General features: G+C 55.9%; 1 protein-coding gene across 11 annotated transcripts in view; it reads left to right on the forward strand.

The window, feature by feature from the left end:
* The window catches only part of RFX2 (regulatory factor X2), a 97308-nt gene extending 76425 nt beyond the window's left edge, over positions 1 to 20883 (forward strand). For 5 of the 11 annotated variants that reach the window (XM_007169106.2, XM_007169109.2, XM_007169108.2 and 2 more), the window contains 11 exons: positions 2440 to 2621; positions 4789 to 4908; positions 7198 to 7313; positions 8220 to 8338; positions 8654 to 8766; positions 9092 to 9246; positions 10454 to 10551; positions 11486 to 11635; positions 12312 to 12520; positions 16707 to 16860; positions 17850 to 18362. In XM_007169106.2, coding sequence (XP_007169168.2) covers positions 2440 to 2621; positions 4789 to 4908; positions 7198 to 7313; positions 8220 to 8338; positions 8654 to 8766; positions 9092 to 9246; positions 10454 to 10551; positions 11486 to 11635; positions 12312 to 12520; positions 16707 to 16860; positions 17850 to 18113 — 1680 coding nt within the window. In that variant the 3' untranslated portion in view covers positions 18114 to 18362. The other 6 variants (XM_007169110.2, XM_007169112.2, XM_007169111.2 and 3 more) reach the window with 5 other exon arrangements.
* Positions 20884 to 27732: the final 6849 nt, after the last annotated feature.

Consider the following 27732-nt stretch of genomic DNA (forward strand, 5'->3'; position numbering starts at 1 on the left):
CAAGTTCACAGTTTGTTCATAGCATCAAAGACAGAGGGAGGGGTCAGAACAAGGGGTGCCAAGGAGATGGGCCCCTAAGAATGGGAGCCCTGGGCCGGAGCAAAGCCTTGGAGAGAGAAGGGGGGCGGGGTGCTCTGCCACCTTTGTGTAGAAAAAGCACATTTAAGGAAAGTTTGAAAATTATATATCTAGGTGACTTGATGGAAAGTAGAAACCATGATGCTCTTTCCCAAAGGGGGAACTGAAGAACCCTTTCCTGTTTCCCTCAGCCCCTGGCTGCTGCCCCCTCCTCCCCACGTCCCCGTGGTAACTGCCCCCCCTTCACCTACTGGTGGGGGTGGGATCCCCCTGCGGGGTCACGGGCACGGCCAGCACACGACACACGGACAGATGAGTGGACAGCTGTTCCCATGCACCCAGGGCTGCAGGAGGCAGACTTTGTGGTGACAGGAGGGCTGGCGGCCCCTGGTTCAAACCTGCCACTCGGATCGGCATCTGGGCTGGTCCCTCAGTGGGGAGGTGGTGTGGCAGAGACCTCATGTGCAGGGCAGCTGGGGGTGGCCCGCTCCCGGCTCTCCCCAGGGCAGCGCCTAACCCAGGCCTCACGCGCTCCTCCTCCTCCCCAGCCCCACCCGCACAGACCCGCTCTCGCTCTCTGCTCCTGGGTGTCAAATTAACACATCTGGTCCCGACCTCCACCCTGAATGCCAGCCCAGCACTCCTCCCCCTCCTTCCAAAAGCAGAACCTGTTACCCCATCCCTTCTCGATGCCAGAGGTCTGTCTTTGTGTTAGAGCAGGGGTCACCGGTCCTCGGCCTGTTAAGAACCGGGGTGCACAGCAGGAAGTGAGCAGCAGGGGAGCGAGTGAAGCTTCATCTGCTGCTGCCCATCGCTCCCCATCGCTCGCGTTACCGCCTGAACCCTCCCCCCTCCCCCCACCGTCTATGGAAGAATTGTCTTCCGAAACCGGTCCCTGGTGCCAAAAAGGTTGGGGGGCGCTGTGTTATAGGACCCTCTGCTCTGTCAGTCCCCCAGGGCCCCTTCACCTGGACCTTTGACCTTTTCCCCGCCTTCATCCTGCACATCCCGCCCAGGCCCACCCCCTGCCTCTGAAACTCTCCTTATTCTAGCATCCCTGCCACCAGCTGACCCCACCACCCGCCTCTCAGTCAGGTCCACGTTAGAGCGGGGAGGCCCCAGGGAGGAAACGAAGGCACGTCAGGTTCACTTTAAAATGGCAGGAGGGGGCCTCCCTGGCGGTCCAGTGGTTAAGGCTCCGCGCTGCCATTGCAGGAGACACGGGGTTGGTCCCTGGTCGGGGAAGTTCTGTATGCTGCGAGGCGTGGCCCAAAACAAACAAGCAAACAAAAACATTGTAAAGCAACTATACTCCAATAAAAATGAGTTTAAAATAAAATAAAGTGGCAGAGGCAGTGTGTGGGGCTTAGAGGAAGTAAAATTGGCCCTGAGGTGATGATTGTTGAAGCAGGAGTTCATGTGTCTGTTCTCTCTACCTCTGTGCATGTTAAAACCTTTCTGTAACGAAACGTGTCTAAAAGGGCGACGCGAGCAGACTTCGCAGCCTGCGGGCTAAGTCTGGGCGGGCCGAGCACCAGAGGGGGCCGGGGGTAGCGGGGTGGGGCGGCGATCTCCCCGGGAGAAGGACAGAGGGTGTGGGAACACAGAGGACAGGGGGCCCCGCAGCAGGGAGCCCCATCCCAATGCTGATGCGTGATCCTGCCTCTGGCCTCGTTCCCGCGCTCGCTCTTCCAGATCCAGACCTCCCTCCGTTGGGGAACAGTCTCGAAGCCAGAATCAAACCTCAGCCTTTGGGGCGCTCTGCAGTGGGTGCAAAGGGGGGCGGGGCGGGGGGACAGCCTCCCTCGGTGTGGGAACTGAGCTCTCTGTGTAGACAGTTCTGAGTCAGTGCTGACCCCTGGGGGCCGCGATTGCGGCCTTGGATCCTTTTCCCTGCCGTTGGCCTGAGCACAAAACCTGGCACACGAGCCTTTCGGTCTTTCATTCAGTTTCCCGTTTGTTTTCCTCTGGGTCCTGAGTACGGGGACTGCGGTGGTATTACCTTAACGCGGGGCGCTGTGCTGATGGGCCGTGGGGTTTTCCTTCATCTTCCTTTCCCGCATGCTCAGATCAGCTCCATCCCCGTAGGTTTAGGAAGCATGTGGTGTGGGAGGCCTGTGGGGGTTTCAGTCTCCATCACGGGCAGGTTTTTATAAATTAAGTCAAGGAACCTGAAAGCTTGGCTAGAAATCAAAGGAATAAACAAGCAAGTGAAAAGAAGCTATTAAGTAATGAACGTGCCCCAAATTGAACCTGAATCGGTGACAGTAGAGGTGAGTTTCCCCGTCGAGTCGGAGGAGGGAAGGCGTGTGATGCTGTCGGTGCGTCCGTGTCAGCCTCCGGCCTGTCTTGTCCATCCAGCTCCAGTGGCTCTTGGATAATTACGAAACCGCGGAAGGCGTGAGTCTCCCCAGAAGTTCGCTCTACAACCACTACCTTCGCCACTGCCAGGAGCACAAGCTGGACCCCGTGAACGCGGCCTCCTTTGGGAAGCTGATCCGCTCCGTGTTCATGGGCCTGAGGACGCGGCGGCTGGGCACCAGGTGGGTCGGTGGGAGCGTCTGGCAGCCCCTGCACCCGCCCCCCACCCTCCTCTTCCCTTATACAGACATCAAGCTTCGGGAGAACGTGAGGCTCCCTCCTCCTGCCACGTCCTGACGTCCGCGGCTCCGGGTGCACCTGGAGTTGCCCTGAATTGGCGGTAGCCTGGGCCCGGCTTGTGCACCCGTGGGCCGTGATCGCTTCTCTCCTGGTGACGGGACACGGGCTTCACCTCCCCTCTCTCCCTTCGTTTGAAATTTCCCATAGCAGCCTTTTTATTTTATTTATTTATTTATTGTTTAACATCTTTATTGGAGCATAATTGCTTTACAATGGTGTGGTTAGTTTCTGCTGTATAACAAAGTGAATCAGCTATACATATACATATATCCCCATATCTCTTCCGTCTTGCGTCTCCCTTGCTCCCACCCTCCCTATCCCACCCCTCTAGGCGGTCACAAAGCACGGAGCTGATCTCCCTGTGCTATGCGGCTGCTTCCCACTATCTATTTTACATTTGGTAGTGTATATATGTCCATGCCACTCTCTCACTTTGTCCCAGCTTACCCTTCCCCCTCCCCGTGTCAAGTCCATTCTCTAGTAGGTCTGCGTCTTTATTCCTGTCCTGCCCCTAGGTTCTTCATGACCTTTTTTTTTTTTTTTAGATTCCATATATATGTGTTAGCATACGGTATTTGTTTTTCTCTTTCTGACTTACTTCACTCTGTATGACAACCTCTAGGTCCATCCACCTCACTACAAATAACTCAATTTCGTTTCTTTTTATGGCTGAGTAATATTCCATTGTATACATGTGCCACATCTTTTTTATCCATTCATCTGTCAGTGGACACTTAGGTTGCTTCCATGTCCTGGCCATAGCAGGCTTTTTAAATAGCAGCCTCTGGATTGTCTAGTCGAGTTGGATTTACCACGTCTTGATGCTTTTTGCTGTGCCTGGACCGATCCACTGTGGGCTGCTCTTGGCAGACAGCAGCCGGGGACCATCACGGGCAGGAATGTTGCTCCCTCCACCCCCAACCCCGGCAGTAGCGTTTGGCTCCTCCCACTAGAAAAAGACTGCCTCGCTCTGTTCAAAGCAGGGGGCTTGGCCCACACGTGAGATCATGTTGCATGGCTTTGACCTGTGGCCGGCCGGGTTCGCCATGTGCCCTGGGTGAAGGCGCACACACGTGGGTCTCGGGGTTCACTCACCCCTCCCAGAAGCAGGCGTGCTGGGTGTCTTAAAGGACGGGGCCAGGAGAGTTCTCTGCCACCTTGGGATCCCTGACGGAGGACATCCTTGCGAAACATGGGCAGCCAGAGGGGGGCAGGGAGGAGGAGTCCATGACCTCTGGGGACATGGCCACCGCTGCCCTGGGGCCTTTCCAGATGGCTCCTGGGGCCTCCACCTTCAGAGGGTCCCAGATGCTGGCCTCAGAATTGGGGCTCATCTGCCCCGCTTTCCCCCTCCGAGCACCAGTTCAGCTCGCACCTCACCTGGGAAGGACCCAGGCTCCCCGGCTTGTCCGTGTTGCCAGCTCAGGGAAAAGTGGCAGTCCGTGAGCTGGGGGTGTTTGCGAGGCCGCGTGTCTGTCCTTCCCTCCTGAGGAGCCCCTTCTGACCTGTTTCCTTAAAGAAATTATTTAAAACCCTTTGAGCATCATTTCTCCCATAATAAAATAAGGTAGTGTTTCCCAAACTACCATTTCTAAAACGTGTTATTAGATGATTGGAAGGAGGGAGAGTTAATAATAGTAATTATTATTATTATTTATGATAATAAGTATTATTGTTATTTATTATAAGTATTATTTATTATATTATTTATTATAATAAGTATTATTATTTATTATAATAATAAGTATTATTATTGCTATTCTTATCATTATTAGACCATGCTGGGTTAAACAAAGTTGAACTGGCTTTTTCACTGCAGGACTTCTCAGAACCTTTATCATACTAAAATACAAGAGGGGAGTCTCCCAGAGGGGGAAGTCGTTACAGAATTTCCTGAACCTCTCTGACCACAGGACAGCCCGTGAACGTTTCCCACACGGTCCAGGGAACACTGGCCCCGAGAGCCCAGGGAGAAGGGCCGGGAAACAGCCCTGTCTTGCGGTTCAGGACATCTGCAAAGAGAGCTGACCCCAGATGTTTGGTTCCTAGGGGCAACTCCAAGTATCATTACTACGGGATCCGTCTGAAGCCAGACTCGCCCCTGAACCGGCTGCAGGAAGACACGCAGTACATGGCCATGCGGCAGCAGCCTGTGCATCAGAAGCCCAGGTGGGTGAGCTGCCCGGCCGGCCTAAGGACCAGCCAGCCCACTGAGAGGTTTCACTGGCAGGAACGGAGGGAGAGGGGTTTCTCGACCATTGACCACAACCTGGAAATGGATGAAACGTGGATGGAGTGGAGAAAACCAGTTCACATTCGCCCCCATCTCGGCGTCCTGGGAGAGCCCTGCCTTTCACTTGCACCTGGCGTGGAGTGAGGCTAGCAGGACGCGGGCAGTTTCAGGGTCACAACAGAAGTGAGTGGAAGGTGCAGAGATTTCCCATGTGCCCCCCACACCCCGGCCTCCAGTGCTGTGCCTCTGTTACAGTTGATGAACCCACATGGACCCGTCCTTGTCACCCCAAGTCCATAGCCGACATTAGGGTTCACTCTCTGTGTCGTACGCTCTGTAGCTTTGGACAAAGGTGCAATGACCTGTATCCACTGTTAGAGGATGGTACAGAGTAGTTTCACTGCCCTAAAAACTCTCCCTGTTCCTCCTGTTGGTCCCTCCTCCCCACCAACCTCCGGCGAGCGCCGATCTTTTTTTACTGGCTCCGTAGTTTTTGCCTTTTCCAGAATGCCATAGAGTTACTTACAATCACAGATCTTTGATTTTTCCTCTCTGTCTTCAAAGAAAGAGAGAGAACACTGAACATAACCCCAGAAGCCAGGAGAAAGAAGCTTATACACTTAAGTTGCTGCTTCCTCCTGACCTTTGGATCTGATGGCTGGAAAGGCCTGGTCATTTTCTGGAATGTTCTCTTCTCTGCCTCACAGACCTACTCATCTTTTAAGGCAGGGGTCAGCACACTTTCTCTGTAAAGGGCCAGAGAGCACATATCTTCAGCTTTGCAGGCAGACACTGTCTGTGGAGACCCTTCAGCTCTGCCCGTGTAGCATGAAAGCCGCCACAGACCAGGTGTAAAGGAACGGGTGTGGCCGTGTGACCATCAAAGTTAATTTTCAAAACAAGGGGCAGAAATGGCCCTCTGCAGCTCTAGTTGGAGACGCCCGGTTCAGGGCCCCACTCGAATACCAGCTCCTTGGCCCATTCCGGTCACCCCTCTGCCCGCCTCTGTCCCCGGCCCCTCTCCGGGGTACATTCTGCTCCAGGGCAGGGATGCACCCCGCTCCCTTCCACGTGGCACCTGCGTGCCTCAGATGAGCTGCGTGGCTGACACCCCATTTTAGCTGCTCTAAGGGGTCCCAGTGACTCCCAACCACGTGGCCGATCACGGGAGTTGGAGGTCGCAGGAGAGAGCCTGGAACATTCTCCGGGACCAGGAGTCCATCCTGTACCTGATCGCCCACAGACAAGGACTCTGTAGCTTCCGTTGTGGGGTTCGGGCCACAGGCTTGTGCCATTGACACTTAGAGCCACCCACCCCCCCCCAAAGTCAGGTGGTCCACATACCTCTGAGCGGCATCCTCCCCCCTCCCAGTGAGCCTGGCCCTACATCCCACAGGGAAAGGTGCTCCCAGCTCAGGCTGGGTCCCTCCCACCCATCCCACCCATCCCACCTGGCAGCATCTCTCAGGGCTCAAGCAGGTCATCCCAGGAAGCCCTTCTCTGTTACGTTTCTCAGTTTGCTGCCTGGACAGGCTGTCCGCTGCTTTCTGGCTCAGGGCCAAACAAAAGTCTCAGAATGTGCTTTGAGATCACATAATAGCAAGATGTTTGGGACTCTATGTAAAGAAGTTCACTTGTCTTCAAAGAGAGAAGTGTTAGAATATATACATATAATAGCAACCGGGTGTCCATCAGCAGATGAATGGATGAACAAATGTGGTCCATCCATACAGTGGAGTGGTACTCAGCCTTCAAAAGGAAGGAGGTTCTGACACCTGCTACAACGTGGATGAACCCAGAGGACGTGATGCTCAGTGAGAGAAGCCAGACACAAAAGGACAAATACTGTCTGATTCCACTTATGTGAGGTCCCTAGAGGAGTCACATCCATAGAGACAGGAAGTAGATGGTGGGGGTCAGGGGCTGGGGGAGGGGAAGGGGGGGGTCCGTGTTTCATGGGGACAGAGTTTCAGTTTGGGAAGATGAGAAAGTTCTGGAGATGATGGTGGGGATAGTTGCCCGACAATGTGAATGTATTTAATGCCACTGAGCTGTGCACTTCAAAGTACCATTTTAATGGTAAATGTTGTGTTTTCTGTTTGGCCCCAAGTTTTAGAAAATTACACACACGCCCCAAACCGAACCCTGCTCCGTCCTCCGCTCCTTGGGCCCCTTCTGCGCAGCGCTGTTAGGGCCTCACGGTGGCACACGTGTTCCCTGCCCAGGTACCGGCCAGCCCAGAAGACGGACAGCCTTGGGGAGAGCGGCTCGCACGGCAGTCTGCACAGCACACCGGAGCAGGCCATGGCCGCCCAGAGCCAGCACCACCAGCAGTACATCGGTGAGCCCTCCACCCCGGCGCAGGGCCTGCTGGCAAGGCTCCGGCGCCACTCGGCACCACTGGGGCTGGGTTTCGGCACCAGCCGCATCTACAGGGATGCTTTAGACAGTTTTCTTGTATACCACCTTTTCAATTACATAGAAGGTTCTAGATAAACCTTCTTTGTGGAATCCCTGAGACTTTAGAATAATTAGCATGTTCCTCCCAAGTTAATGGATATTAATCCAAAAATAATGGATTAAAGTGACCATCATAAAAATAAGTAAATAAGGGGAATTCCCTGGTGGTCCAGTGGTTAGGACTCCGCGCTCCCACCGCAGGAGGCACAGGTTTGATCCCTGATCGGGGAACTAAGGTCCCACAAGCCGCGTGGCTCGGCCAAAAAATTAAAATATAAAATGTACTAAACTGAAAAAAAATAAGTAAAATGAAATGCCCATCGGAAAGAAGACTGGATGTACTTTCAGCTGAGCCGGGCCCCTCCCTGGGAGCGTCCCTCCCCAGCTGGCACTGTCCCTGCCCCGGAGTGACGGGATACGCTAAAGACATGGGTGGCCTCCGTGTACTTTAGTGTATCTTTGGGCCCCGACTGAACCCTCCCCTGTTAGGTCTTCTGGAGACGCTGTCACCCGCCTGGGCGCCCCCAACGCTGGGGGGATGGAGTGCGCAGTGTGTGCCAGGCCCGGGCCCTGTGCTTCGTGCGTCACCGGGAGCTGACGATGTTGTCCCCTCCCTGCACCTGAGAAAACCAAAGCTTAAGGGTTGTGTGGTGTGAGAGGAGCCAGGGCTGTCATGGGGTCACCAACACGTCCGGCCGGTGTCCCCAGCCCGTGGGCCTGCCCGCCGGCTCCTCCTGTGTGCCCTCCCAGCCCTGCTGACCTGCTCCCGCGTTCCCCCACCCGCCAGATGTGTCCCACGTCTTCCCGGAGTTCCCGGCGCCCGACCTGGGCAGTGTCCTGCTGCAGGAGAACATCACGCTGCACGACATCAAGGCCCTTCAGCTGGCCTACCGGCGGCACTGTGAGGTGACTGCACCCCAAACCCCGAACCCGGGCCCTGGGGGCTCCGGTGGGCGCCTCGGTCAGCTGCGCGAGGCCAGAGCCAGAGCATCACTGGGTGTCCCCGCGGGCGACAGGGAGCAGACAGGACCGGCCCCCCCTCCCACTGGCCAAGGAGTTGGTGGAATCTTCCTTCGTTCACTCCCATCCCCTCTCGTGGTCTCTCTGGGTTTGGAAAGACCCCGCTGCAGCCCGTATCCTGGCCGCTTGCTTGGCATGTTCTGACGGCAGACACGTGGTGTGAGCACAGCGGTGTGTTTATCCAGCCATGTTTATTCCTAGGCCACTTTAGACGTCGTGATGAACCTCCAGTTCCACTACGTTGAGAAGCTGTGGCTTTCCTTCTGGAATTCTAAGGCCTCCTCCAGCGACGGCCCTGCCTCTCTACCTGCCAGGTACTGCCCGTCAGCCCCCAGACAGGCCTCTTGTTTCACGGGGCCTGGGTTTGCCCTGCAGACCGTCTCCTGCTGACACCCACAAATGCACCAGCTTTCCAAGAATCAGCACTCAGACCCCCTCACGCATGTGTGGTCTTTCCTCTGACTTGGTGTGCGACTCGTGTGGCATGTCCCCTTGTTTGGCACAAGGATCTCAGGGGTGACCACGGGGCAGGGAGCTTGCCTGCACCAGGTGGTCCTGTAGCCTCCCTCGGCTCATCCCGCGAGAGCAGGCCCCGGGCCGACGGCTCACCTGTGTCCCCCGTGACCCTGCCCGCCGCAGGGACGAGGAGCCGGAGGGCGCCGTCCTCCCCAAGGACAAGCTGGTATCTTTGTGCAAGTGCGACCCCGTGCTCCGGTGGATGAGGACCTGCGACCACATCCTGTACCAGGCGCTGGTGGAGATCCTCATCCCGGACGTGCTGCGGCCTGTGCCCAGTAAGCGCCCCTCCCCACACCCCCGCCCGCGGCCTCCCCAGAGGAGGCTCCCAGAGCGGCGGCCAGCCGAGGTCGCGGGACAGCCTCGGGGGGCAGGCTGAGTCGGGTTCTAACCCGCTTCCCCGGCTGATCTGACGCTGAGCTCGGCTTCCTCCCAGCACTGTGAGTCTGCAGCATGAAGGGGTGGATTCTTCAGACCTTCTCCAGATTCCAGCAGCCTTGGCTGAGGAAGGGAGAGAAAAGGAGATGGTGGCCCTTGATGGCTACACCCGTCTGGGGCTGATGCGGGCCGTGGGGACCCTCCCAGGGCCTCTGTCCCCACCCGCGCTTGTGGCCTCCGGAGGCGGTGACAACGCCCGCCACCAGGGGGCGCCCGCCTGCAGGCCTCCTACATAGGGGCTGTCCCTCGGGCCCCCAGGACCCTGAGGGCGGGAGTCCCGACCCCGTGAGGGCGAGGAGGCCGGGCGCTGAGCCTCGCTCTTCCCAAGACTGCCTGTAAACATCCGTGCCTGTTAGCGCTAGGGAACCTCCGTCTTTTTGATGACCTGGTCTGCTGCTTTTTTTTTGCCAGAAAATGGGAAACAGCAAAACCGTTGCAGTTCTCCTCTGGCCTTGCCTGCCTGGAAACTGTTCAGTGTAGTGTTCTTTTAGAGTCTCTGTGTATTAAGGTTTGAGATTGGGGTATATTTCCTTTTATAACACTAGGGGTGGTTTTCTTTTTTCAAAAAAATGTATTTCTTATTGCAAGCCATCTCAAAATAAATTTGGAAGTTGGTAGAATATGTTTACATGCATGTGTGTGTATCAGGGTCTCCCCCCTCCACTCAGCCCAGTGACATCGGGGTGGGTCCGTCTCCGGGGGGCGATCCTGGGCACTGCGGCCCCATCCCCTCTATGCCACGAGCTGCCCCAGTGTGACAACCATGATGTCCCCAAACATGGCCCAGTGTCCCCTGGGGTCAGGATCACTCCAGGTGAGAACTGCCAGCATAGACAGGTAGATGAGCAGAGACCAACGGCGCTGGGCTGGCCCTAGTTCCTACTCAGCACCTCCGTCACTAAGTGCCCTAAATTCTCACCATCTCTTCTCCTCTGTGTTGCTTGTTCTCGGTGGGTGGTCATTTCCACGGCATGTGCATCTCTTACACGTGAGCTGATTCTGATGGGCAACACTGCCTTTCTCACAGTTAATACTTGCGTCCCCCAGGTACCCTGACACAGGCCATCCGCAATTTTGCCAAGAGCTTGGAAGGCTGGCTGACGAACGCCATGAGCGACTTCCCACAGCAGGTCATCCAGACCAAGGTAACAGTCGGGGTTGGGGTCTGGGCCTCCAGACCACGCTGGGGTGGTGGGGGGAGGGCAGAGGCTACAGCCTGGGGCCCCCTCGGGCCCTGCTGTGCTGTGAAGGGAGGGGGCTCCTGTCCCTCTGCCCCCAGGGAACTTGAGGACCGCTGGGCCCCAGAGAAAGGGGGCTGCTCCTGTGTGTCCTGAGGGTAAGTGGTCCTTCCAGGAAGGCCCAGGGCTGCTGCTGGTGGAGGACAGGTGCTGGCTGGGAGCACCTGACAGAAAATGTCTTTGCTGTGATACTTTTGGGTTGATTCAGAGCAGATCAAATGTTTCTCTGCTCATCATAGGAGGGGGATTTAATCTCCTTGTGGTCACCCTTATTGCTAGCGTCTTGGCCGCAGATCAGAATGTAAAACATGGCCATCAGGCCTACTTGTGGAAAAGAGATGATCCTGTTCCCTTCTCGAGAGCATTCTTATGGCCTCACACAGGCAGGGCCAGATCTGGGCATCCCGTCTGCCTGCTCCCCACAACCTGGAATTGACTGGTTAGGCCAGTGAGTCTAAAACGTCGGGATGCTTAGGAATCGCCTGGGTAGCTGTTCAAAACTGCAGATTTCCAGGCCACACCCCACAACGTCTGATCCAGTGGTGCCTGGGAATCGGTATTTTTACCGTCCCTCCCAGAGAGCCAGAGGAATCCTAGAAGCCAGGGCCTGGCCATGCTGTCCTGAATTCTACCTCACCTGTGCTGTGGTGTCTGCTGTAGATGCCACTCCATGCGTTGGTGGTGCCCGTGTCCCTCACTGGTTCTCGATTTTGGGGTCTCTGAGACTGTCCGGAGGGCGGGTCCCTCTCCCCTGCCAGGACAGCTCTCTCCCGCTCCCTCCACCGCCACGGCCCTGAGACGAGAGAGACAGGCTTTACCCTCACACCCTCCCGGGCCCCAGGTCGGCGTGGTCGGCGCCTTCGCGCAGACCCTGCGGCGCTACACGTCGCTCAACCACCTGGCGCAGGCCGCCCGGGCAGTGCTGCAGAACACCGCGCAGATCAGCCAGATGCTGAGCGACCTCAACCGCGTGGACTTCGCCAACGTGCAGGTGACTCTCCCGCGCGCCTCCCCGCGGCCTGGGACCGGGGCACGTGGACCCGGCTTCCACCCGCTAGGAAAATGCGCAGACCCACCAAACTCAGCCTACCGCAAAACCGGCACCGCACCCGGGCCCGGCCCACGCTTCTGTTGCATGAAGAGGGTCGGGGTTGAAGCGCCCACAGTCCTCGGGGACCCCCGGGCTCCACTCCGTGATCGTCCCCCTGGCCTCCAGGCTCTGGGACGACACCTCGGTCCATTTTCATTAAAAATTTGCCTTCCCACCGCCATGTTCACGGCTCTCTCCTCTGGGCTTAGGAAAGTGCAGCCGCCGTCAGGGGAGTCCTGCTGCTGTGTTTACGTCTAGTGTAGGCCCTGAGTTTATCCACCGAATAAACAAAAACACACACACAGAGGAGTGGCCACTTAGAAATAACACAACGCGAAGACGTGGTACAGCCTGGGCCTAGGATGCAGGGAGCCTGGATTTAGGCCCTTGGAAGCCGGGCAGGTTCCCTCTGGATGGCCATCCGTCTCTGCCCCACGAAGCGGGTGCCGAGCTCGCAGTTGGAAAAGGTCGAGAGCAGCAGGTGCCTGTGCCTGTGTGTGTCCGGCCTAGGGCCACGCCCGGGAGATGTCGCTGTCCCTCCGTCCTGACCCGGCCCTCGCCTGCCTGCGCCCTACAGGAGCAGGCCTCGTGGGTGTGCCAGTGCGAGGAGGGCGTGGTGCAGCGTCTGGAGCAGGACTTCAAGCTGACCCTGCAGCAGCAGAGCTCCCTGGACCAGTGGGCCAGCTGGCTGGACAACGTCGTCACCCAGGTGCTGAAGCAGCACGCGGGCAGCCCCAGCTTCCCGAAGGCCGCCCGGCAGTTCCTGCTCAAATGGTCCTTCTACAGGTAGGTCTGCCCTTGATCTCCCAGAGAGCTCCAGGGAGGGTGGGGGCAGGCCTGGGGGGAGGCCAAGGCCCACAGACGCAGACCATCCCGTGGGCCTCACTCCTGGGGGCTCGCGGGGGCAGGTCCAGAGCCCCCTGGGGCCTAAAACTGGATTGCAAAGGCTTCTGCAGACAGAAACCGTCATCTCGGGCCTGCCTGCTGGAGAGACACGGCAGCTCAAGCACGAGCCTTTGTTTCTGCCCCTAGAGCATCCCCACAGAGTGAGGTAAAGGAAGATTCTAGAGAAAACAGGAGCGCAGGTGGTGGCAGGTGGGAGATGAGAACCAGGTGGGGAATCGCGGTGCAAGGGGCCAGCTAGGACAGCAACCAAGAAAACAGGATGCGACATGAGCCTTTATCCCCTCACTGCCAAGTGCAAGCAGGGGGCAGGGACGGGCGTCGGCTCCCCACGGGATGGTCCTGGGTGAGGGTTAGTTGGACATGTTTTTAAACGATGTATGTAACTGTATTATAGTGAATTAGGTGTGTGTGTGTGTGAATGTAAGGAGATTTATTTCAGGGAACAGGCAGGCGTGATTGCGGGGCCAGCACGTCCGAAGTCCATAGCAGGGGCTGGCGGGCTGGACGCTCAAGCGGGGGAGCAGACGCTGCCGTCCGCAGGCGGGGACCCCTTCCTCCTCAGGGAAACCGCAGTTTTGCTCCCAAGGCCCCTCTGCTGACTAGGTGAGGCCCACCCCCAGTGTGGAGGCTGAGCTTCTCCACCTCAAGTCGAGGGATGGTGGACGGGAACCATGGCGACACCTAGACTAGCGTTTGACTGAATCACTGCCCATCACCGACACAGAAAACTAACCGTCACAGAAAGTAAACGTGAGAGAGAAAAACATATGGAGAGAGAAGAAAGAATGTGAGAAAGAGAACCCATGAAAGAAAACCAAGAGAGGAAGAAAAAGACATGCAAGGATCCAGCCCGGCAGTTTACTCTCCAGCTGATAGGAGCGGTGCGGTCAGGGTCCCGAGGGAAAGCTGTTCCCACGCCGCGCTTCTCCCCTGGGCGAACGGGAGCGGGGGACCCTGCCTGGCTGCAGGAGGACCCGGCCCAGAAGACGTGGGCTGTGCTCACCCGGAGAAGCCCTGCGGCGGCGTTCCGGTCCCAATCAGCGATAAACCCGTGGAAAGGGAGCATTTTGTTAAACGGAGGCAGTTAACCAGGAAGACGGTCAGCTGTTCCCTGCCCGCAGGCCGTGCAGGACAGCCCGTCAGCCGGCTGTGGCCCAGGGCTCAGGTCGCCGTCCACCTGGCTGTGCAGATGAATGTTATTGGCGCGAGGCCAGGCCCACTCGTTTACAGATCCTTAGCAGTGTTGAGCAGTGGCGAGCAGAAGACTATTTACTGTCTGGCTCTTATCGGAGAGTTTCCTGACCCCTCGGCCAGCTGTGGCCCAGTCACTCCCTGTCCCCAGCGCCGTCTTCATGCTCTGCCCTGGCCTGCTGGCCTCAGGGCCTCTGCACTGCCCTCCCCTGCCTGGAACATCCTTCCCCAGGGAGCCCTGCGGCCCGATCATCCTCAGAGAAGCCTGCAGACCTCCCGAGTGAAGTAGCGTTCCCCTTCCCGTCCTCTGTCCCCTGCGCCTGGATTTTCTTCCATTGCCTGTCACCCCGTTCTCTGTTGGCTTGTCTGTTGCCCGTCTCCTCGACGATCACCCATGTCTCCTCCAGAGCCGGGACGTCGCCCTTGTTCCCTGCTGCTCCTCAGCCTCCGAATGTTGAGTGATGAATGAACGAGAAAGGGATTGTAAGCCTGATTGACCACGTGGCTCAGCTGTGGACTTACACCCCATCACCACAGAGGGAACAGGATTTAGTCAAAAAGTGCGATAAAGCAACGCTGGGGTGATGGGGGAGGAACGGAGTCGGTGGCTGCAGAGAAAGCCGGTGGGGACTCAGACCCCGCCCCCGTGGCCGGAAGTCGTGACCTGAGGAATCGGGACCCGCAGGGTGACCCCGTGACTTACACTGCAGAGATGAGAACCCAGCTGAGGCTTGAAAGCGGCCGCGGCCTCCGTGAGAGGGGGCTGCTTTTCTCTGTAACGACGGAGGCCCCACCTGACTCCAGCTTGTTGAGTTTAAGGGACTTGTCTCCGTAGCGTCCACCAGCAAATAGACAGCAGTGGGCAGGGGCCGGGTAAGCTGACGGCCAGGCTCGAGTCCGGCTTCTCCCAGTGGAGTTTCACTGATGTTCCCACCGCAGGAAGTTGCGAGCCCGTTTGGAGAACCCAAAACAGACCAAGGTGACCATGGAGACGGTTCAGAAAAGCCTCTCGAGCCAAAGCTTCAAACCAGACACTGAGGCTTGGGGGGTGCCAGGTACCAGCGCCCGATCCAGGGGGTCCGTCAGGGAAGGGTGCCGGGTACCCCCCTGGGTGGGCACAGAGTGGGAGGGTGATTCGAAGCATTCGGGCCTGGGGTCTCCTGTTAGAGCAGCGGCACCATAGACCATATTTTACACTTTGAAATGCAAGCAGCTTCGTTCCAGGCCTGTGTTATCGGCAGCAACATGAAAACCAAGCACCGCTTCCAGGCGTGGGGAAGGGAGGGTGGGAGGGGGTGAGGGGCCCCTTCCCAGGGACCCGTGGTCTGTGTTCACTCGCTTACCGTTAGGGGGTCAGCCATACAGAGCCAAAGGAGCTCCTGAGCAGGAAACACATCCCGAACCCCGAGCCTGTTCCCTGTGCCCACGTACGCGGCCTTTGTGCTCGTTCTTTGTGAACGTTCTTCAGGTGACCTTTGCTTCCTGAAGTGCTCATTTGGACACAGGCAGGCACCACCCGGGTCCCCTCCTTGGTTGCCCTTCCAGGGCATCTCGAAGCCACAGCCGGCTGGAGCCAGCTCTCCTTTTCCACTGCTGAACCAAAATGCCGTCAGAGCGTGTCTGCACACTGGCCCGGGAAGATGCAAGAAGAATCAAGTAAACTGATTTGTTGTCGGCTCTCTTTGCTGACTCGCCCGCACGCCCCATTGCTAACACACAAGCAGCAGCAGTTTCAACCGGTTAAAAGATAAACTGAGGCTCGTTAAATTTTCAAAAGATTCTTTGAGGGACTTCCCTGGTGGCGCAGCGGTTAAGAATCCACCTGCCAATGCAGGGGACACGGGTTCAAGCCCTGCTCCGGGAAGATCCCACAGGCCGCGGAGCACCTAACCCCGTGCGCCACAACTACTGAGCCCACGCTCCGGAGCCTGCGCGCCACAACTACTGAAGCCCGCGTGCCTAGAGCCCGTGCTCCGCAACAAGAGAAGCCACCTCAGTGAGAAGCCTGAGCACCGACTGCAACAAAGACCCAACACAGCCAAAAATAAAGAAATAAATAAAAAGATCCTTTGAGCAAACATCGCTTTGAAAGCCAAAGTGGTTAACAGCCTCCCCGGACAGGAGCAGGGGGAGAGGTGTTTACACAGAAGGAAATGATTTGATGGCTGCAGCTTGGGTGCTCTGACTGATCCGCCCGGGTTCTGGGTGCTTGGACTCCAGGGCAGCAGGGCCACCCCAGGGCAACACCCCCTGTTTCCTGTCTTGTCCCTTCCTGTTTCTTTTCTCGCTACCACAGCGATTAGACGTCACTGAGAGTAGGTGAGTTCTGAGCTGGAGTGTCCAGGTGTTTGGGGCCACGTGGCAGATGCACTTATAGGCCAGGGCTTTTGGTCGGGTACACGTTAAATAATTCCTTTAGACCAGCGCTCGCTTTCTCTGGAAAGAATCAGATAGTAGATCTTTTTGAGGGATAAAGTTTTCCAGGCACACAGCACATCAACGACAGGCACAGCCAATAAAACTTTATTTATGGACGCTGCAGTGTGAATTTCAGGTACTTTCCATGTGTCGTGAAATACAATTCTTTTGACCTTTTTTTGCCAACCATTCAAAACGGTAAAAACCATTCTTGGCTGGCAGGCTGGATCTGGTCTGGCTTGGGCCGCAGTTTGCCAACCTCTGCTTTGGATGAAAGAGGCAAAGGCACCCTGAACTTGAATCTCGTTTTTAGGCGCCTAAAGCTGCTGGCTAAGGATGGGGAGGATGGGAAAGGCCGCAGGGTGGTCTGGGAGGCTGGCAGGCCCCTCGCAGGCCGGCTGGGGGCTGGAGGGGAGCCTGGCGTCCCGGAGGTGCCAGCCCGTGTCTGCCGCCTCAGCTCCATGGTGATCCGCGACCTCACGCTGCGCAGCGCTGCCAGCTTCGGCTCCTTCCACCTCATCCGGCTGCTCTACGACGAGTACATGTTCTACCTGGTGGAGCACCGCGTCGCCGAGGCCACTGGGGAGACGCCCATTGCCGTGATGGGAGAGGTGAGCGCCGCGGGAGGAGAGGGCCGGCCTCAGGGCCCAAGAGAACACACTCGTGGGGGCGGGCGGCGGGTGGGAAAAAGCCCGCCTGCCCAAGCGGGACAGGCCCTGGCTCCTCGGTCCCCTACTCACGTGACCCGGGCAGGATTTCCGCCTCATTGTGGTAAAATACACAGAACGTAAAATTTACCTTTTTAACCATCTCAGAGGAAACAGTTCAGTGGCATTTAGTACATTCACAGCGTTGTGAAACCACCACCTATCTTGTTCCAGAACATTCCATCACCCCAAAAGAAAACCCCACCCCCTTGGCAGTAACCTCCCCAGCCCCTGGCAACCGTGAATCCACTCTCTGTCTCTGTGGATCTGCCTGTTCTGGACGTTTCCCATCAATGGAATCACACACTGGGTGTCCTTCTGTGTCTGGCTTCTCTCACTGAGCATCGTGTTCTCAGGGTCCGTCCACGTGGTAGCGAGTGTCGGTGCTTCTGTCCTTCTTATGGCCAGATACTGTTTGATTGCACGGATATGCACCACCTTGCTGATCCATCACCTGTTGGTAGATGGGCTGTTTCCACCCTTTGGCTGGTGTGAATTGTGCTGCTGTGAGCATTCATGTACACAATTTGTTTGAACACCTATTTCCGTTCTTTGGGGTATAGACCGAGGAGCAGAATTGCAGGGTCATGACAGGGTTGTTTCAAGGAAGAAAGGAGGCGACACTTGTAGAGCTTTTAGTACATGGTAAGCCCGTGATAAATAGCGGCTGTTCCTTCACTGACCACTCAGAGGCCACAGCCCTCCAGGCAGGGCTCTGGAAAGTGTTTGAGGGGCCACACCCAGACACCCCGCAGCCTCAGGGCCACTTCTCACGGCAGAAGCCCTCTCACTTACAAAGCGAAAGCCCGATTCCACTGTGGCCGAGGACATTGCTAACCTTCCCCGGCAACCTGCTCTGCAGAGGGCCCTCACTCCGGGCTTCTCTCTTTCAGTTCAACGATCTTGCCTCCCTGTCGCTGACACTGCTCGACAAAGGTGGGTGTGTCTGGGCTTTCCCTCCTGTCCTGGGCCTGGTGGCGATCAGGGCGGCCCCTGGGGCGGGGACACTGGGCAGCAGCCCACTGGGGGCTCAGAGCAAAGGCCCTGCCCCTCCTGCTGGATTACGTTTAGTCCTGCTCCCTGGGTCCCTGCACACCAGGCCCCTCAGCGCAGGGCCACGGACAGGACTGGTGCCGGGGCAGGGGCTGGCGGGGTGAGGGCCTCCTGCGGCCATGTCCAGAGGGGGAGCAGGGCAGGCGGGCCAGAGAGCGCCCCGCCCGGGGGCCCATCCGCTGCCCCACGGAGGTAGGGGGGCCCAACCACCAAGGGCGACGCTGCCAGGAGCACGGCCCAGGCACGTGGGCGTTGGTCGTGGGGAGGAAGGCCTCCAGGTTGACTGGGTCAACCCAGGCCCAGGCTGAGGCAGTGCCCTGCCCTGGCCCCTTCGCGCCCCGTGAAGACGTGCCCCGCGCCCCACCCCGCCTCTGCAGATGACCTCAGCGAGGACCGTGGAGGCAGCGAGGCCAGCTCGGAGGCCCGAGGCCGGGGCGAGCCCCTGGTGAAGCGGGAGCGCGGCGACCACAACCACCCGCTGCAGGGCGTCTAGCTGGGCCGCGCCGCCCCGGCTCCGGGTCCCAGAGCTCCGCTGCAGTAGTGCCTCCTGGACGAAGTGACCTTTACTCTGAGTGCCGGGGCCCCCGGGCCAGGGCGCCCTTAAAGGACACGCTCTCCCTCAAGAGGAAAACCGTTGCGACCGTGGCCGAAGCTCAGATGGGGCGCCCAGACCCCTTTTCATTCTTCTGACTGTTCTTTCCCCCACTGCAAACATCCGCCTCCAGAGCTGGAAGGGGCCGTGCTGAGCGAGTCGCTACCTCCACTTTGGGCATCTCCCCCTGCCAGCTGGTTCCGATTTTCACCCTGATTTGAAAAAACTCCGGCGGGTTCCGGGGAGGAAGGGATGTCCTGCAGCCGTTAGGCAGCGCCAAGCTGGCCATGTCCCTGCAGCCCCCCTCAGGCCCTGCGGTGGCGAGAGGCCATCTCGGTCCTCGCCCTGTGGCCTGCTGCCCTGCCGGCCGCCAGGCGCCCTGTCTCTAGACCCCAAGGGGATCAGAGGCAGCTGCCAATCGCCGCGTCCCCGGACGGCACGCAGCCCACGGCCCCACGCGGCTCAAAGAACAAGTCACCGAAGCAGGCCCGCTCATGCCAAGACGTGGTGAGGCCTTTCAGAATCAAAGCCAGAAGCTTGATCAGCAACCAGAAGGACTGGGGATCCGTCCAGGTTCACAGCCAACGTCAGGTTCAACTGTCAGGTCTGGAACGAGCTTGTTCCAAGGGGGCCGGGAGGTCACGGTCTCCACCGCGCCTTCCGAGGGCAGCCAGCCTGCCAAGTCTGTGCACGAACAGCCGTGCCTGAGCCCTGCTCCACAGAACCTTCCAGAACGTCTGCCTTTGAAGTAGTGATCCCAGAGCACTATGACCCCAGCAGGTCCTCTCTTGAACTGCTCAGGGTCCACACTCTTCTCTGGGGACAAACGAATCCCAAGGGCTGTCCCAGCCCTGACCTCGAAACTCTCCGGATCTGTGTTCCTCATAACATGTTGCACCAGTAAGCTCTGTGCCAGAGTTCCGCCCCCGAAGCAGCTGCAAAGAAGAAAGACAAGCCTCTGGTCTAAGAAACATCGGCTTCTCAAATGCAATAATTTCTCCTTTTGGAAATATGTTCATACCAATAGTTTTGTGCTCTAATTGTTATTAGAACATTCCTTATGAATGTGTGTATTGCAGTATATTCAGTCCCCCATGTTGTTTTCTCATTCATGCAGAAGGTACTAATGTAAATTCACGAGGCCTTTAAAAACCCTACTTCTCGACAAGCAAGAGCGCTGTGCATCCCTGGACCCTGCAGGTGCCCGGGGAGAGCAGCAGGGAAGGACGAGAAATCTCATTTAAGAAACCAAAAGCCCGTCATGATCACAACGTGCGTGTGGTCTTAAAGTTGCAGACTCAGATGAACTCAGACAGAAAGAATGTCTTTAAAGCTACATCTCCTTTCCTGGGAGACGTTCAAGCTCACGGCTCCTGGATTGTGACGCCTGCCTTTTCTTCCACGTTTCTGCCTTACGCTCTGTCTAGTCCTTTGCCGGATTCCTCGAGGAGGAATATAAATGACAGTAAAGACACCAGCCTTCCGAGCCCGTTCTCGTTTCCCGTTGCAATAAACACACTGAACGTGCCCGTTGTGGGTCACAATCCACACGCCAGCCTTTGCCCCGCTGCCCCCTCCAGTGGCCTTGGGGGACGCATCCCTCCCTCCCACACTCCCCTGGCCCTGGCACAGCCAGCCTGGCCAGACCTGGGCCACACGAGCCCAGGAAGGGAGGGCAGCGGTGCTTTCCTCCGGCTCTCTGGGGAATGTTCCAGAAGGAACATTTAGCAAGGCCGGAGAGGGCAAGAAAACAACTCTCAGCCCAGGATGGGCGAGACTGTTTGTAAACAGACCAAACTGGTTCAGAGACGCAGAATAAATCCACGCTCCGGCCGCTGACGCAGCCCACTGGTTGTTTACGGGGTTTATCTGGTAAAGCGGTGCGGCCCGAACTTCAGAACCCCCTAAGAATCAGGGCGTGAGCTTCTTCCGAAATCACCAGCTCCTGGGCCCCATCCCCAGACAGCCTGGCTCGTGGGCTTAAGGTGCAGGCCGGGCATCCATACTGCTGTGACCACCCACTCTGGGGGACCCTGACACGGGGGATTATAGGACTGTGAAGAAACCCTGCAGAGGAGAGCGACGCGCTCAGGAACCAGGAAGGGCCCACAGGTGGGAGGATGTTCCAGAAACGTGGACGCGGTTCCCCGTTAGTCACCCATAAAAACTGCTTCTCCGGGGCCAGGCTGGTGCCCCGTGTGCCGCCGGAGATGCTCAGCCTTGGCCCCAGCCCAGGCCCCTCTGTCCTGGGTGGAGGCCCTGGGGACCCCAGGTGACACTAAAATCATCCATCGCTATCCCACGCTGGGAACTCCAGGGCCTGCGCTTGGCTTAAGGCTCTGCTGCCACCATCTTGAAATTCTTAAAAGAGTTTTCCACCAAAGGGCCCATGCTTTAATTTTGCACTGGGCCCCACAAATACTGTGGCCAATCCTGGGGAGGAACTCTCAGGACCCAAGCACGCAGCCTCCCCTCAGCCGGGTGGCCAGGCCCTGACTCCAGGCCGACTCCTCTGCCGGGGTCTGAGAACCCAGCGGAACCCAGACTCGTCCCTACCCTCCCGTGGTTCACGATTTCAGCCCGAGGCCCCCCTGAGCAGCACCAGCTCTTGTGGGGAGCAGGAGCCGCCCCCCCCCCAGTCTTCCCCCTTGGAGATCCCGGCCCGGGGCCAGGCGGCAGGGTCCCTGGGAGGGGAGAGCACCTTAGGGCCTGGGTGGCTGGCGAGGCTCTTGAGCACAGGAGATGCCCACGTGATTCCCGCCCCAGGAGCTGGAGAGGAGATGAGGGGAGGCTGCTGAAGGCCCATGGGCCATCGAGTCCCTCGAGTGGCCCATTGGGTAGGGCTCCGGGGCACAGGCACAGCGAAAGGGGGACCCAGTCCTACCAAGAGCCTCCAGGAGGTCCTGACCAATCACAGTGGCTTCTCACCACTCTGGTCCATTCTTCTCTTCTTGTTGACAGCCTTCCAAGGTAGGTGTTAACCCCGCCCACCATTGTACACATGGGGAAAATGAGGCTGCTGGCTGGAATGCAAGCAGGATGGCTGGAGCCCCGGCAGCCATCTTGGACCTTGAGGTGGGCATCATAAAATAAGGATGGCAAAGCAATGAGACAGAAGGAACCTGGGTTCCTGGTGATCATTATAACCCTAGTGGCCCCGAGCCAGAGTTCAATAAGCCACAGTTTGGGAGGGTTGCAGGGGGACCGATAGGTGTTCTAGCCTCCAAGAACTCTGGTAGCAAGAACTCTGAAGTGAGATGTGAGGCGTGCGTGCATGCGCACACACACACACATCAGCTACAGGAATGCTAAGTAAGAACAGAGAGATTCTCCCTGGCTGGGAGTGTCACCCCCACCCCAGTTTTCCTCCCACTTTTCTGGCTGCCCCCACCCCCACCCCCTGCACCTGGGTCCTGCTCCTTCCACAACCTCCATGACCTCATCCGCGTGCTGCTGACTTGCTCCATGGCTGCCCGCCCACCGCGGCTCAGAGGTTCATGGGTGCCTCGCCCTCCAAAGGGCAAGACGGGAGCTCAGCATCTGACGATCCAGACCTCCTGCCTGTATCCCCATCCCACTGCCCGAGCCAGAAACCCAGGGCCACCTGCATGTCCTCCGTCCCTCGTACCTCCTCCAGACTGCCCCTAACGTGGCCACTGGTTTCTTCCTCCTGGCCAGTCCCTGAGCCCTCCCCGCCTGGAGATGCAGCAGGGCAGCCGGGCTTGGACACTAGCTGTGCCCTCAGGTAAATTACTTAGATCAGTTTCCCCATCTGGGAAAAAAACGGTAATAAAAACACCTACCTCACAGTGTTGTTGTGAGATTTAAATATGTTGATTTATAGAAAGTACTGGAGTAAGCATTCAATAGTTTCTCAGCCTTGACACCTTTGGCATTTGGGGTTGGCTAAGTCTCTGGGTTGGTAGGGGGGGCCGTTCTGGACACTGGGGGGTGTTGAGCAGCATCCCTGGCCCAGCAGCACCCCACCCCCAGTGGCGAAGACCATGAATATCTCCAGATACTGATTGCCAAGTGTCACCTGCGCCCAGGTGAGAACCACCGGGTAATAGCATTCTCATTATTATCAGTTCTCTGCTTCTTTCACACCTTGACAACCATGTCACTTGTCACTTATCTTTTCCTCCCGTGCCCCACTTGCTGCTCTGACTTTTTTTTTTTAAGATAGCATGATCTTTTTAAAAAATATTTATTTATTTGGCTGCACCGGGTCTTAGTTGCGGCATGTGGGATCTTCGTTGCCATGTGCGGGATCTTTAGTTGCAGTATGCGGGATCTAGTTCCCTGACCGAACCTGGGTCCCCTGCATTGAGAGCCAGAGTCTTAACCACTGGACCACTAGGGAAGTCCCTGCTCTGACTTTTTGCTCCTGGAACTCACCCCAGTGTCTCATTTCAGGCTCTTTCACCTTCATTGCTCTTCCCACCTAAACTCCACCCCATGCACACACCCCTTCCTCTTTAGCATTCATCTTAACTGACACCTCCTCCAGGAAGCCTTCCTGGAAGATCCCTAGCTAGATTAGGATCCCTTCTCCGTATTTCCTACGCTATACTTTATTGTGATTGTTGGCAAATCTCTTTCTCATGAGCTCTGAGGGTGAGTAGCTCTGATCTGCCTTGCTCAATACTGTATTTCCCATATCTTGCACAGATAAAATCAAATTCATTCAGGAGGCCACCACCACCATTTTCTGATATAATCGAAGCTGGGCTTTAGAAAGATTTATTCTGGCGTGTGGATCACACACGAAGAAAATGGAAGCAAGGGGGTCATTAGGTACTTGTGAAGATGGTACAGGCCGGGCGGGAGGTCAGAGTGTTGCAGTGGAGGTGAAGGCAGGGGAGCAGAGGCAAGAGGGCTGCTAGAGCAGCAGGCCAAGCGGCTGTGAAATCAAGTCGGTGGATTTGACCCGTTTTTCTTTGTAATGGACCAGGATAGAAATAGAAAAGATCAGGAGTGTCAGTGTAATTAGCAAAGATAACTATGGTTTTGTAACATCTCAGTATATGTTATACGATGTGTGTGTACATACACATACGGGATTGGGCTGCATGTAAAGTGTATTGTACATACATACGTATTGAAAGCCACAGTCCTAGAGACTAGTTCTCACCTATGCTGAGGTCATGGATCCCTTTGGGAATCCTCTGTGATGGACGCCTGTGGGGTTTTGCTACCGAGCATCTATCTGTTCCACCTTCTTTGGACATGACACTCCGATTCCTTCTGGGCAGTGACCCTTCTTCCCACCGTTTGAAACACCATCTGTAAGTGGGCGCTCGCACACACTGAAAGAGGCTGCTCCTGGCCGAGGGGACGGAGGGGACGGGCTTGACGTGTGAGGTGGCCCAGGGTGAGCTGGGAGGGAGACAGGGAGGGCTTCCTAGATCTTGACGAGGACTGGGGGTTGCATCCCGGGAGTGATGGCCCATGACCTCAAAATGGACGTCAAACTCCCCTCTGTCAACCCTCTTCTGTACAACTGTCCACTGGACCCCTCCACCTAAAGGCTCTCGCTCAATGAATATCTGACCGGAGCATAAAGTGGATAGAGTCGGGGAAAGCAGGAGGGGGCAGGGATTAATAACGTGTCCTGCCATGCTGGATGCACCTGACACCTCCTCCTCAGAATCTGAATTGTGAGCTGAATATAAGACTGAAAGCAGTTGAAGTTTGAGCATTCTTGGGATGGTGGGAGGTGACCCACCGATTCCCAAGACCCACTGGAGCTGCCCCGTTTCTTCTCTTTTCTCTCTGATTTTAGGGGGATGCTCATCACTTTCCAGCAAGTTTTCCACTGGCTCACATTTGACAGAGGTGTTTTGGGGGGCTTGCAAGCAGTCTCCAAACCGATACACCCTCAGTACCCATGAGTTTTGCAGGCAGTTTCAAAAGGGAGTCTCAGGCCCCCCTGTAGCCCTCCCAGGATAAAGAGCCCCTGTTTTAGACGCGGCGCATGCCTAGTGCTGGGAGCGTAATCAGAGCAGCCAGCAACTACCTGACTTGTTTCCCAGAAGATGCCAGGCCTCAGCTGGGGCAGAGCCTTTGAGTTTCTGCAAGTTTATTTACTTAGAAGGAGCTGAACTGCTTTTCATCCTAGAGCCCAGTTTTGATTTCATTCCTAATCCTCTGCTGCCCCCCTGTGGTCACTGTGTGACACAGCCTCTTCCTTTTCACCCGGGGAAACCAGCCAGCTCGGGATCTTGCCTAGAATGGAGGCTGTTTTGTTTACTAAAATTGCAATCATGCATGGAAAGACCACAAGCAATGGAGTGCAAGAGCTAGCTGCCTCTTTTCTCCATCTGCCTCTCCTCCTCTTCCTCAACTACTCCCTATTTATTCATCTCCCCACAAGATATTCAATAACTACAAAGGGAAAAGTATCAATGGTAAACTGGCCGACACCAGTGATCTGAGTTGTAAATGGTACAAATCGACATCAGGTGCCCCCTGTTAGGTTAGTCCATGTTATTTGCACCAAAAATTCATCACCTGAATTTAATCAGGAGGAAACAGCCAACAAACCCAAAATGAAATGGCATTCTGCAAAATAGCTGGGCTGTACGCCTCACCAGTGTCATGGTGAAGGAAAAATAAGACAGAGGAATTAATCCAGACTAAAGGAAACTGAGGAGTAATGACATCGAAATGCAACAAGGAATCCTGGACTGGATCCTGGAACAGGAACAAAACACTGGCAGTCAGCAGATGAGACCTGAATAGGTTTTTACGCTAGTGAATCATACTGCGTCAGTGTGAATTTCCTGGTTTTGATCATCGTGCTGTTTACGTAAGATGTTAACATTTGGGGAAGCTGGGTGAAGGCTGTATGGAATTTCTTGGTACTATTTTTGCACCTTCTTTGTAAATTTGAATTTCTTTTTCTTTTTTTTTTTTTTTTAGGGTTAGGGTAGGTCTGAATTTATTTTAAATTGAAGGTTAAATCTTTTTAATTACAAATAATATAAAGTACGATCAGCATTTCCTCCTAGCTCCATACCACATTTAGCTGCTGCAGAATATGGGAGTGAGGGAAGCTAGTGCACCCAGCTCGAGTCAGGGGTCCCCCTCTTGGCCTCAGCGTCAGCCGCAATGGACACCTTGCTGTCAAGAACTTGACCCTGTGGACTGCGGGGGGAGGGGGGGGCGTGGAGGTGGCGCGGGGGAGCTGCCGAGCAGAGGAGGCCAGGAACTGTAGCTGATTAATATCTGGGTCCTCACCCTCTGCGTGGGGCTGGGCACAGAGCAGATACTTCACAGGGCCGGCTCCCTGCCCACGATGGGAAGATGAGAACAGAACTACAGCTGTGAAAGCCCTTTTTCCTGGGCCCAACTACAGAAGCTGTTTTCCAACTTGGCTGTAGAGAAGGAAGTTCCCAGTTCTCAGAGCTCAGCCCGGGCTCGGTGGGTTGGGGGGGATCCTCAGACTTGTCTCCTGATGAGCCGAGGAGGAAGCAGGCAGCAGAGAGGTCAGATGGTCAAGGGAAACCATCTGGATCCCTCCATTTCCCACTTCCGACCCTTGTCTTGGGAAAAACCTCAAACTCCTCCGAGAACTGTGTGGCCTACGAGGCCCTGCATGGCCCCTCGCTCACTCTGCCCCGGCCACACTGAGCTCCTCACTGTTCTCCAGCTCAGCAAGGTGGTTCCTGCCTCAGGACCTTTGCACTCACTGTTCTGTCTAGAGTGCTTCTCCTGCAGGTCTTCTACTAGAATGTCATGTAGAACAGTGTGCCAGGCACAGTAGGTGTGGTGGATATATACTGCTGTGTAACAAATATTCCTAAACTTAATGGCTTGGCTCATAACAGCAACTATCATTTATCTTTCATGGGGGTGAGAAACAGGAAGGGCCAGGCTGGGCAGGTCTCTCCCTGGGCTTTGCCTTTCAGTGTCTGTTTCAGCTTCCTTATAGAATGGCAGCCTCAGGGCGGGTGGACAGCTTCCATGACGGCTGAAGGCTTTTAGGGCAACTGTTCCAGCAAAGCAGGCAGAAGTTGCATCCTCTGTCCCTGTCATGACCCAGCCTCGTAAGTCACATGCTGTCATTTCCACGGACTCTACCAGTCCGTGGAAATGGACCAGTAACCAGCCACTCCCATTCATGGGAAACAGAGCCCTCACCTCTTTTTTTTTTAATTGAAGTATAGTTGATTAACAATGTTGTTAACTTCTGCTGTACAACAAAGTGATTCAGTTATATACATATATATATATATATATATATATATATATATATATATATATATACATTCTTTTTCATATTCTTTTCCATTGTGGTTTATCACAGGATACTAAATATAGTTCCCAGTAGGACTTTGTTGTTTATCCATCCTATACTTAATAGTTTGCATCTGCTAATCCCAAACTCCTAATCCATCCCTCCCCCGCCTCCCCTCCCCTTTGGCAACCAGAAGTCTGTTCTCTTATGTCTGTGAGTCTGTTTCTGCTTCGTAGATAAGTTCATTTGTGTCATGTTTTAGATTCCACATATAAGTGATACCAGATGGCATTTGAGACCTCACCTCTTGATGGGAAGAGGGTCAAAGAATTTGGGGCCGTTTTAAAACCACCACAGTAGGTAATCAACAAATATTTGTTTAATAAGTAAATGTTGAGGACTTCCCTGGTGGCGCAGTGGTTGAGAATCCACCTGCCAATGAAGGGGACACGGGTTCAAGCCCTGGTCCGAGAAGATCCCACATGCCGCGGAGCAACTAAGCCCGTGCGCCACAACTACTGAGCCCGCGCAGTCTAGGGCCCACGTGCCGCAACTACTGAGCCCATGCGCTGCAACGAGAAGCCACCAAATTAAAAGCCCGCACACAGCAATGAAGACCCAGCGCAGCCAAAAAAAAACCAAAAACAAAGACGTTGACTAAATGAATGTGTTAGAGGAGACCAGATAAAGAAAGCAAAGGAACAACTAAAGGGCACAATATTGGCAGCCTCGGCACTGGGATAAGAATTGTGAAACCAAGGGAAATTGAGTCGGCTCGTCAGGCTGATGGGTTTAGCATCTCCCCATGTCCCTTAAAAAACCACAACTGGATTATATTTAGCAAGCGGTGACATGTTGCTGGGAGTTTCCCAATGTGTGGGATGGATGT

This window comes from Balaenoptera acutorostrata, chromosome 2 (genome assembly GCF_949987535.1).
Source record: "Balaenoptera acutorostrata chromosome 2, mBalAcu1.1, whole genome shotgun sequence".
NCBI lineage: Eukaryota > Metazoa > Chordata > Mammalia > Artiodactyla > Balaenopteridae > Balaenoptera > Balaenoptera acutorostrata.